Below are 11,534 nucleotides of genomic sequence, written 5' to 3'. Positions count from 1 at the left end.
AGAAAAAAATGCAATGTTTTCACTGGCCAAATTAATTGTATTTTGTAAATATAAAGAAATTTTTATTTTGATGACTGCAACACACTCCAAAAAAGGCAAAATAAAAGTGAAAAGATTTCAGAATATCAGTTAAACTGTTTTGAAACAGTCACCATTAGCAGGTGAATTGGTAATAGGTGAGCGGATTGTGTTTGGGTATAAGGAGCATCCACCAAAGGCTTTGTCTTTGCAAGCAAAGATGGGTCATGGCTCACCACTTTGTGCCAAATTTCATGAGATAATTGTCAAACAATTCAAAAATCACATTTCTGAATGCAAGATTGCAAAGTATTAAGGTTTTTCACCATCTACCATACATAATATTGTGAAAAGATTCAGGAAATCCAGAGAAATCCCAGACTATGCAAGGCAAGGCAAAACCCCTGTTGAATGTGCATGACCTTCGAGCCCTCAGATGGCACTGCATGAGAAACCATCATGCTACTGTGTTAAATAGCCACATTTTTGCAAACAGTTTTCACTAAACACCATGTTTCAGCTTGTTTTGTGGATTTCTCAGTCCCAAAGACGAAAGGGACAATCCAGACTTTCATTAGCGACAGGTGCAAAAGCAAACAACTGTCATTGTATGGGAGTGCATCAGTGATGTGGAGGTGTGTATTGGGATTGTACAGACATATAGGCTACTGCCATCAAGATTACATCTTTCCTGGGAAGCAAGACAATGCCAGGCCTCACCAGAGTGGTTTCTAGATACACTACACCGTAGAAGGTGTGCTTGACTGGCCTTAATGGGTTTGATTGGCCTGCCTGCAGTCCAGGGGCCATATTCACAAAACATTGTATCTTACCACTAAGAGTTCTCCTGAATAGCAGTAAAAGTTCTTAGTTAAGAGTTTTCTCTTAAAACCTATTCACAAAGCTGCTGAGACAAACTTTTACTAAGGAATAGAGAGAAGTCTGCATAGCGTTGCTCTCAGGCAACGGAAAGTGTTTTTAAGTTTAATTTCCAGTACATGTTTCTTTAAATAATTGCAACCAATCAAAATGGTCAAATGATTGCTATTGAATGGTCCAATAAGGTGTGGGAGTCACTATCAAGCATCATTTGAAGGCGGGACTTCCTTTTCTGACATGTGGTCACAGGAGCACATGGTGTGAGAAGAATGTAAGATTATTTGCTTCAGTAATCTTATTTACAATGACATGAACTGTAAATAAAAAATATATGTATGTGCATGAAGGTGTAGAGAAGCCGTTTGTCAAGTTTTATTAACTTTTTTTTAATTTAGCATGTTTAGAAATTCAGTTTTTCTTCTTGTTGCCTCAGGGCAACGTTATGCGATAAGGGGTACTTTTTATGTGGTCTTTGCTGACAATGTGTTTGGATGTTATCACACATCATTACATGTTATTTGTGCACAATATGGTAAAATAATAATAATAATAATTAAATTGTACTTTTACAGGCTAGTGTTCAGTGCAATAGCAATGCTAATGGTAGATGTGTCTTTCTTGAAGGCCAAAATCAGTGTTTTTGCTTTTTCTGCACTGATGTTTTACAGGAAAATGGATGCAGGGACATTTTATGGTAGAAAGGAGCGATCAGTCAGAATCATACCCAACAATGGATTTATTAGTGAGTACAGTGAGCTTGAGGAAAGTGACAGTGATGAAGAATGGACCCCAGAAAGAGGTTTGAGAGGCAGAAAAATACATGTTTAAAGCCCTTTTCTTATATTTAGTAAATTCTAAATAAAAGGCATTTTCAAATCTCTTGATTTTCCTAATAAACGTTGAGACAATATTACATTTTTCTCTGTGATTTACTACCTATACTGCATAGCGTTGCCCTGAGGCAACAAAATAAAATCTGCTAAGGGGGTGGGTTTTTATTTATTTATTTTTTTTTTTGTTAATCTGTTATCTTAAATCTTCAAGAAAATAAGATTAAAAAAAAAAAAATTTATGCAAAAACATAATTCATGCATTAGAGGGTTAAGCTAAGAAAAAGGGTGGGGTTGACGTTGTTGCTATGGATGATGTCAACACGCTTACTACTGTAACTATGCACACAGTGATTGGCTGATGAGGGGGTCTCTGTCACTGATTTAATCATTGAAATATTGTAGAACGAGGTATTATGTTGCCATATTCAAATAAAGATTTTAAAATAAAAATTTTGCCTTATTCAAATAAAGATTTTAAAGGCTAAAGGCTGATTTATACTTCTGCGTCGGACCTACGCTGGAGCTTCTGCGCTGTAGACTACAGGCCTTTTTATGCTTCTGCGTCATATCGACGGCGTACCCCCGCAGACCCTTCTGCGTCGACGCGAACCCCTCCGCCGTAGCTCAACGTGCACCTCCAAAAAATTGTAACTACGCGTCGAGGCGACGCAGACCACAAGGGCTGTGATTGGTCACACCCCCACCCCCCTAGCGTTCTGGCGGTGAAATGCACCGCGATGCAACACAACCCGACGCAGAACCATAAAACGGCCACGACGCCGTAGGAGTGACGGCGTGGAGTTGACGGAGAAGCATAAAAAGGCCGCGTTGGTTTTCAGATCTGCGTCGTTGTCCGCGTTGACGCGCAATTGACCGTTCGCAAAACCCCGCCCTCTAACGGTTCTCGTCCAATCCTAGCTCAGCAACTGTAACTAAGGAGAAGGACCTCCGTCAAACATTCCGATTTCAGCAAGATAGTGCAACGATGCGCCTATGGCAGTGAGGTCTGCACGGGCTTAAAACTTGCTGTATTTTATGATTGCTTGCAACTATTATTAAAAAATAGGCTACATGTACTCACACCGTTTCTCTACGGCACTGCGGCCCCCTCATCAGTCAGCAAACAAGAGGAAAAAAAGAGAAAAAGCACAGACTTACTAATTACGAAACTTTGATGTGGTTGAACAGGTTACACAGTCACAAATTCCTCTGGAACTCAAACATTAAACTTCAAAACAAAGTTCGCGCAGTTGCACAACTATTTACACCAATATATCCTTCTCAGTCGGCTGAGTTATGAATGAAGAGAACCGCATCGAGAGTTGATGTTTCAGCGCGTGCTCTGATTGCAGTGTTGTGACTGAAATAGCGCGCGCGGGAGCACATGCGCAAAACAGTTTTGTAAAATGATCAAATAAAAATTATTGATATATAATTTTACAAAACTGTTTAGTGCATGTGCTCCCGTGCGCTATTCTGTCTATACTTTCTGTCGTGCCCTGGAGGATATGTCTGCTGCATTACTCCAAAACCAATCACTTAATGTATGGAGCTCAACCCAGCCATGGCTGGTTCTCAATTGTTTGACGGGCGTAGTAACAATAACTAAGGGGCGTGGCTTTTGCGAACGGTCAATTACACATGCAGAGCGAGCATGTGAAACCAGAGGGAGGGGTTCTAGCAGACCAATCACAGCGCTTGCGTCCGTGTAGAATTGACGCGTTGTTAAATTTTTGGAGAGGTGCACGTCAGGGTACGCGCGCTACACACAGCATACGACGTAGCTACGGCGTGAGTTCGACGCAGAAGTATAAATTGGGCTTTAGGGTCACTATTAAACAAGTACATGTTCAGCTAATTGTCAGCCTCTTACATGTCTGCATCTCTAGAGATTGCAGAAGTCAAATTATGCTTTATAAACAAAGGTTCGGGAAAGCACATTCCAATGGTTTATCTAATCAGTTCGAGAGGAGGCATAGGCCTATACACAGCCGACTCACCTAGTTACCTCGACAAATTTTCTGCATCCCTCCGCCACCCCGACTCCTCACTCTCGGCTGGTTCCTTTTCCCAGCCAGGGACACAGGGAAATACTCTGGATTTGGGCTCAATCCGAGCTCTGAACCCTCAATCCCCTCAAACGACACGCCAAATACGCTTATTTTACTCTTTCACTCTATTCTATCATTTGTAAGTGTGAACTCGTGAAAACAACTGCCACAAATTGGACATTATTTATTTATTAAAGATTTATTTTTTGGTGTTTTTGCCTTTTTATTATGATAGGACAGTGACAGAAAGCGAAGTGGAAGAGAGAAAAGGGGGACGGGATTGGGAAAGGTCCACGAGCCGGAACTGACCTCAGCTCACCCGAGCTGCCCACAAGGCTATCGGTTCAGACAATGGGACATTATTTTCAACTTGACCGCAATGTTTGATTCTCCATCATTCAATGCATTTTGCCTGTACATAAATTGACCTTTTCATTTATGTCATAGCAGATTGTAATCTATAAATCAAAACAATTATTGCATTTATGAAGAAAAGGCTCAGCACCCAAGGCTCTATCGCCTATTGCATCAATGGTGTACAGCGTATTTGATGTGGATTGCTGAGGAAAATTTAAGGACATTTAAGGAGCTGGTTTTAGCGCTAAAATGTTCTGTGAAATACTTTAGGGCAAACATTTAGGAGTCCTAAATTAGGACTGACACTACCAGTATTTTTAAGAGTTTCTCCTAAATTGGCAAGTTAGTAGCTACTTTTAGGCCCCGTTTACACGAAGGGAAGACGTAGATATTTCCCTGCGGTTTGGCCTCTCATTTACACGAAACCCCCGTTTTCACAGAAAACGATTATTTCTAAAAACTCCGGCTAAAGTGGAGATTTCTGAAAACTCTGGTTATGTGTTGCCGTGTCAACTGGGAGAAACGGGGTTTTAGGTTCTAAATAAAACCTCGATTCTGAGGATTCTGATTGGCTTGCATGGCTTTATCCTTCTCCCTACACTGCCGCCCATAGGTTTGGCATAGTCATGATGGCGCTCGACGGTGTATTTATGCGGGTTGTGTGCACAATGTTATTATTGAAAACGGAGGGGAGGAAATATTAGTTTCTCTAAATACCCGGCTATGTGTAAATGTGGCCTTAAGATGTTTTGTGAATACGGCCCCAGATCTGTCTCGGCCCATCTTGAAAAGGAGAATCAGACAACCACGATCACAGCTGTCCTGAATCAGGTGAGATTGGGCAAAAATTCCACTTGCAAAACTATGCAACAATTAGTATCCTCAATTCCGAAATGAATAAAAGGAGAATTAAAAGGATAAGTGATACGACACCTAAATATGCTTCTGTCCCAACATTGGAGTGTGTTGCAGCCATCAAAATAAAAATGTGTTTTATATTCACAAAATACCATTAAGTTGGTAAGTAAACACATTCTTTTCTTTGTACTCTTGTCAGTTAAATAAAACAATTAACAAATCACAGATTCTTGACTTTATCGTTGCTATTTTACAAAATATCTCAACTTTTCTGGAAAAGCGGTTGTATAGCCTATTAAATTAATTTAAACATGTTAAAAGTTGAGAAAACCTGAACTGCTGAAACAATGGGAAGCTGAAACAGAACACTTTTAGCATAGAACATTGTGAACTAATTTAGTAAAAAACTGCCCGAGTTTTAATAAGGAAAGAGCATATATTAGCAACATGATTTGTTAAAGTTTAATTGTGCATTCACGTCATCACAGCTGCAATTATTACGCCTATTGGTTTCGTCTGATTAATCTCATATGGGTAGGCTATTATAGCTACATTGAGTGAGTTAATTAACCTAATTAAATTATAATTTAACATCAGATTTTTTTTCCAAAGGAATGCGGAACAACAATCGTTTTATCTCATTTATCCTGTTTTCATAATCGATGGAAGCCAAAATTCGATTAATACCAAGCCCCAGGAGACACCTTTTTGACACAGTTAAACATGCCGACGAGAAAGGACGTCCTCCTGGAGCTCGTTTTTGTTGTATTAACGTGGACTTTACTCCTCACGCTTTGGGTCCAGCATGCTGGCAATCTGTTGCCTCCAGTTCCGAAGGGTAAATACTAAGACCATTGTTACGGTTTAAATGCTACGTTAATTTAGAAATTTAGTGGTGTGTAATCTTACGTTTTGCTGCCACGGCAAATGCCGTTAGATGTTGTGGCTCATCCTTTTGCGAGTGTGGCATAAATTCTGGTGTATGTCTAGACTAGTAGCCTACTTTGTGGATGACGTTGGCGTTACGATAGTAGCGATGTGGTCGCATTTAACAGAGTAGCTCACAAACATTAGTGCGATACCTTTATGAAACGTTTTTGTAAATAGGAATAGGCTTACCACTACCTGGAATTTGCAAGTAATACTCAATTAAGTGTTCACGTCTTGACATAGGTTAGTGCATTTATTGAGGGAATAACCTTTTTTTTTTTTTTTTTTTTTTTTTTTTTTTTTTTTTGACAATTGTTATAAAATGCCACATCACAATTGTGCAATAACTTCAAGCACTCTGTGTACCATGACACTGGATGCACCACAAAAAAAAAAAAAAAGCACAATCAATATCCACCAAAAAGTATAACAATTAAAAAAAGATACATAAGCTGATAATGTGGTTCCAGTATATTGTGCTCTAAACTCTTTTTGATGGACAGATAACAGAACTGGGGTCAGTAAAGCTCACCAAAGAAGCTTAAAACTTCATGAGCCCTGCATCATAAAGAACAAGCACATCACTGAGGTCACCCAGATGAAGTACGTCCACAGCCGCTCTCCACCCTGGTCTGATGCATTGCCAACTCTTCACGTAATAACTCCAACCTACAGGAGGCCTGTCCAGAAGGCAGAGTTGACCCGCCTCACCAACACTCTCCTACATGTCCCCAACCTTCACTGGCTAGTGGTGGAGGACGCGGCAGAGAGGACGGCGCTGGTGTCCAGACTTCTAGAGAACACTGGACTGAATTACACCCACTTGAACATAGAGACTCCTCAGAATCTCACAGCGCTGAAGGAGCCCAGAAATGCACGTATTCCTCGTGGCACCATGCAGAGGAACCTGGCTCTCCGCTGGCTGAGGGAGAACATCAACCCCAGCTCGGGTCATAAAAGAGTCGTGTATTTTGCAGATGATGACAACACTTACAGCTTGGAGCTGTTTGAGGAGGTACAGTACATAATACATATGATCTGCTGTTAGTTTGTAGTCCTTTCACATTCCCTATTCCATCCTTTGTACCGCAGATGCGTTGGACTCGTAAAGCATCTGTCTGGCCGGTCGCTTTCGTCGGAGGTCTCCGGTACGAGTCCCCCAAAATCAACTCTCAAGGCAAAGTGTTCGGCTGGAGGACGGCGTTTGACCCTAGTCGACCTTTCGCCATCGACATGGCTGGGTTTGCAGTGAACCTTGAGCTAATCATCAGCAAACCTCAAGCCTACTTTAAGTTAAAAGGGGTAAAAGGTGGATACCAGGAGAGTAGTTTTCTACAGGATCTGATCACTCTCAGTGACCTGGAACCCAAAGCCTCCAACTGCACAAAGGTGAGTCGAGTCCTAAATCTGAATCTTCATAACCTTTCTAAATCCTTTCAGTTCCTTTTTTGTTTTTGGAAATTACAAGGTTTGTAAAATAAAAATGGGTTCTGGTTTCAGGTACTGGTTTGGCACACTCGGACAGAAAGACCCTTGCTTGTGCATGAAGGGAAAAAAGGATTCACAAATGCCAGCGTGGAAGTATGATGAACTGCTGTCGTGCTGTATCCTGTATCAACTGGACCGACAGCAAGAAAGTATTATTCAGTGCACTGAATTTAAACTGTCCCCTTGTCAAAGACAAACTCTAGTATTTGAAGAAGACAATCTCACTAAAGGAATTTAAAGGAAATATAAAGAGTCAAGAGTCCTTGTGTTGGAACCATAGATGTATAAATATAGATTCCTCATTAGTGGCTGCTTTTATAGGCCGCTATATGTAAGCCATCCGCCATATTGGAGTGGACAAAACACCAGTCCGTGAACACTCAAGAGAAAGTTGTCTAAGTGTCTGCAACCGTAGTTAGATGTGTGTGTGAATATCTATATCCGTAATAGACTTAAGCAGAGGATGTTGCCAAACTAACACAATACAACAAGGCAAAGGCGTGAGCTGACGTGACATTAAAATGTTACCATGTTATAAAAACCTGTAATATTAAGTTAATTCATATAAAAACACAAACCAACACATTCTCACCTGTGAAAGGTTATCCCATTTCTTCAGGAAATTAAATTTTAGCGGTTTAACAACCAAAAGCTGTGGAATGTTGTAGCATCATTGATTCTTACTGTGAATGACGAATCATCCCCCCCCCCCCCCCCCCCAAAGTCTGATTGCTTAGAAAGGTATTAATAAAGCACACCATTCCTCAATTAAACTGCTCAATGCACAATGCTAGTTGAAGTTTAATTTGAACAAACCTCAAACCATAAATACCATTTCAGCAGGAAATCATTCTCAGTGTATGCAAAATGGGAACCTGTTTGGTTATCGACATTCTTCAAACATCTTTTTTTGTGTTCAGCAGAAGAAAGAAACTGGTTTGAAACAACTTGAGAGTGAGTAAATTATGACAGAATTTTCATTTTTGAAAGTGAACAAACCCTTCAGTTAATTTCTGTTAAAGGGTTACTTCACTTTCAAAATGGGAAAACATGATAATGCTGGAATAAATACACTAATGTAAACAATTGGGTGCCTGTGGAAATTGTTGAAAGAAAAATCAGTAACTTGATTTCCTGTTGCCATACGGCCAGTGCAATATTCAAGTTTTCATACAAAAAAGAAATCTAATCAAACTGCACTAATACAACTAATGTCCGCTGGTAACCGGCAAAAGAGACAATAAAAAAGTACAATCTAGCTTATTTCTTGCTTACAAATAAAGATCAAAAACACACTCAACTGGCAGTCCAACTACATTATGCATTTGAACACAAACATAGCCTATACACAATTTAGCGTTTGATGATACAGTTCCCAGCAAGACTGCACTTTTTCATGAAAACTTTTGAATGTTCATGGAATGCAAAGAGTCATGCAAATAATAAAATGTTTCTAATAATTGTTTAACAATCAAACAGTGACATAACTTTTTGTAAAAAAAATATTTTGTTCAGACACTTTGATAGTGTTCATGTCTTTGCTGTCTGTGTCTTGATTAAATCTCAACTGTCATTCCCAGATCAGGAGAGTCTTCAAACTGGATTTTAAAATCCGCTTCTGCTTCTTCAAACACAATCACCTGTTGAAAAACAATAAAAGAACAACAGATCTTTCAGACGTTGTGTATATTTTCTGTCAGTGAACCTCCAGCACTCCAATTCTGAACATTCTATTCAAGATTCTAAATAAGTTTACATGGATTCAAGACTAATATTTGCAATAATTCTTCAGACATAAGCAACCACCAGTTCTAAGGAGTCCAAATAAATCATCATTTATATAAACTGACTTGGTTCATTCCACTGTTGAGGAAGGGTCCTGGTAGAAACAGAGCTCGCATTAACGAAGACTACACCCTTACTCCAACCCTGCATGGGGACATAATAATCAATCCATTATTTCTGACCATATTTAAGTGTTCAAATCTTGTCCAGATTCATTACACTCACTGGTAGCTTCATGAAAGTGTCACTGGGATATCCATTCACGAATAACCTGCCCTGGAAAAAGCCTGGGAAGCTTGGTTTGTTAGTGACGGATTTCCAAGGTGCCCTGTACAAGCTGAAATAAAAGCACTGATGATTCTTGAAGTTTTTTTCCTGAATCTTTTATGGCCTGTCACATCATGTGAGATTTGACTCACCTGTCAATAAAGCCAGGAGTCATATCCAGGCTATATATTGTGAAGTCCCTAAGTGGCATATGATTTAATAAAATGTCCCCAACGATACCTGAAAACAGATTTTGATTCTGATGGTGATGGTTATAATGTTTGAGAGGCTGTGACATGTTAAAACAGAAAGCAGTGATGGGCAAAAACTTAAAGGCATATGGTATTGTACCTTTGCGCTGGTCGTCCATGTCTTTACCGTAATGCACACGGCCGCAGTTTTCCACCAGCAGACTCAGAGTGCGTTTCTCCTACAGAAAAACAATTAGTCAGGACATTTATTTCATTAAAAGTACTTGTGAAATTTGTATTTATTTCAATGATGGCAAAGCTGAATTATCAGCATCTCCAGTCTTCAGTGTCACATGATCCTTCAGAAATCATTCGAATTATGATGATTTGGTGCTCAAAAAACATTTATTATTATAATCAATTTTGAGTTTAACAGTTTTTGTGGAAACCTTTTTTTTTTTTAGATACTTTGATGAACAAAAAGTAAAACAAAGAAACATTTATGTGGTATAGTTGTATATATGAATTGTAGCCACAATTCATATATACAAAAATGTTGGCTTTTGAGTCGCACTTCAGAACACAGCGTCTCGTCGCTATGATGTTTTCAAGCTTTCCCTGGGTGGCCTTGGAGCAATAAGTGGGCGTATCGTATTCAAATAACTTGACAAGTTGACGTCATCTAGTCAGAGAAAAAGCTTCGGTCTTCTAACGATTCATAAAAATGACTCAGAGTCGACTTTTACTTTTGAAAGACAATAACTTTATATACAGTTATTTTTATATTTTTATTTTTATATACAGTTATTTTATATACTTTGCAGGATGTTTTTGTCCACTTAGATCTATGTTACACACTAAATGAAAGGTAAATTTCAAAATTCCATAATAGGTGCCCTTTAAGTGAAAAAGAATCCAAGAAAAAGTAAGGAAAGTTTGTAGAACAAGTAAGAAGTCTTTTGTAGAACTTTACATTTTACTAGCAACAGTCATAAAAAGAAAAGAAAAAAAAGGTGTCTTCAAGGAAGAGTCTTCTTACGGCCAGCACCACCCATCCTCTCTGGTGCATATTTTAAATATGTGGACATGGTCCATTACTTTTGTGTGCATTGACGACTGCATCTAAAGGGAAAAATCAAAACAGTCCAGATCAACAAAATTGCAATAAATTTATGGAAAAGCTTTTAAGGATGTCTAAGTTATTAGGATCACAATTGACCTTATGCGCAGTAGCTTCCCTGTTTTCGATAAGTCAGCTCAGTCATTCTCGCACATTATACATCATGTCTGCTTCAATTCAAACACCTTGATCCAGTAATACCAATTTTCTCTTCCATTCTATTCTATGAAAAAAATTACATAAAATTGTTGTCCTACTGTTAGTTTAACTGCTTCTATTGTTCTCATTTGTAAGTCGCTTTGGATAAAAGTGTCTGCTAAATAGGGCTGGACATCGTTTTGATTTGAACGATTCTGATTCCGATTCTTCCTTTCGATTTCGGTTCTTTTCGATTCTCGATTCCGATTCTTTGAGGGGTGGAGTTAAAACATGTCACAGGCTCATCATTTCACACAGAGGAAAATGTTATTTTGATTCACATGTTCCAATACATAAAACATCTCCAGTTAACTAGCAGAGCATTCATTTCGTTCGTTTGTTAAATAAAAGACGATCTAGCGCTGAAATGTTTTTTAAATCAAGTGATCAAAGTGCTCAAGCCTGACCCAGAATCCAACTGTCTTGCACAGTCATCAACGCTAGACTATTTTCAGTCAAAACTCGGCTCAATAATGGTATTCAAAAAGTAGGCCTACTTCAAAAAAATGAGAAGTTAGATGTAGGCTAGGCTACTATTAATATAAAACTAACAATGATA

General features: G+C 39.0%; 1 protein-coding gene across 2 annotated transcripts; it reads left to right on the top strand.

Moving 5' to 3' along the window:
• Nucleotides 1-5,022: 5,022 nt before the first annotated feature.
• LOC306992057 (galactosylgalactosylxylosylprotein 3-beta-glucuronosyltransferase 1-like) lies at nucleotides 5,023-9,089 on the top strand. 2 transcript variants are annotated; one of them, XM_079600485.1, is made up of 5 exons: nucleotides 5,023-5,158; nucleotides 5,609-5,834; nucleotides 6,430-6,941; nucleotides 7,019-7,315; nucleotides 7,427-9,089. In XM_079600485.1, exons 2-5 carry the CDS (start codon nucleotides 5,720-5,722, stop codon nucleotides 7,511-7,513), a joined length of 1,011 nt encoding a protein of 336 aa, XP_079456611.1. In that variant the 5' UTR covers nucleotides 5,023-5,158; nucleotides 5,609-5,719; the 3' UTR covers nucleotides 7,514-9,089. The 2 variants fall into 2 exon arrangements, with proteins under 2 accessions (XP_079456611.1, XP_079456612.1); XM_079600486.1 differs by lacking the exon at nucleotides 5,023-5,158 and having other exon boundaries at nucleotides 5,611-5,834; nucleotides 6,430-6,529; nucleotides 6,602-6,941; nucleotides 7,427-8,200.
• Nucleotides 9,090-11,534: the final 2,445 nt, after the last annotated feature.

Source organism: Phoxinus phoxinus (genome assembly GCF_949152265.1).
Source record: "Phoxinus phoxinus genome assembly, chromosome: 23".
Taxonomy (NCBI): Eukaryota; Metazoa; Chordata; class Actinopteri; order Cypriniformes; family Leuciscidae; genus Phoxinus; species Phoxinus phoxinus.
This window is presented reverse-complemented; position numbering and strand designations above follow the sequence as displayed.

What these genes read in the sequence shown, in the direction of transcription:
- LOC306992057 (XM_079600485.1), top strand. Translation starts at nt 5,720, where the DNA reads ATGCCGACGAGAAAGGACGTCCTCCTGGAGCTCGTTTTTGTTGTATTA. An exon ending in GTTGCCTCCAGTTCCGAAGG is followed by an intron (nt 5,835 to 6,429) that starts GTAAATACTAAG and finishes TTTGATGGACAG; the next exon opens with ATAACAGAACTGGGGTCAGT. An exon ending in AAGCCTCCAACTGCACAAAG is followed by an intron (nt 7,316 to 7,426) that starts GTGAGTCGAGTC and finishes TTCTGGTTTCAG; the next exon opens with GTACTGGTTTGGCACACTCG.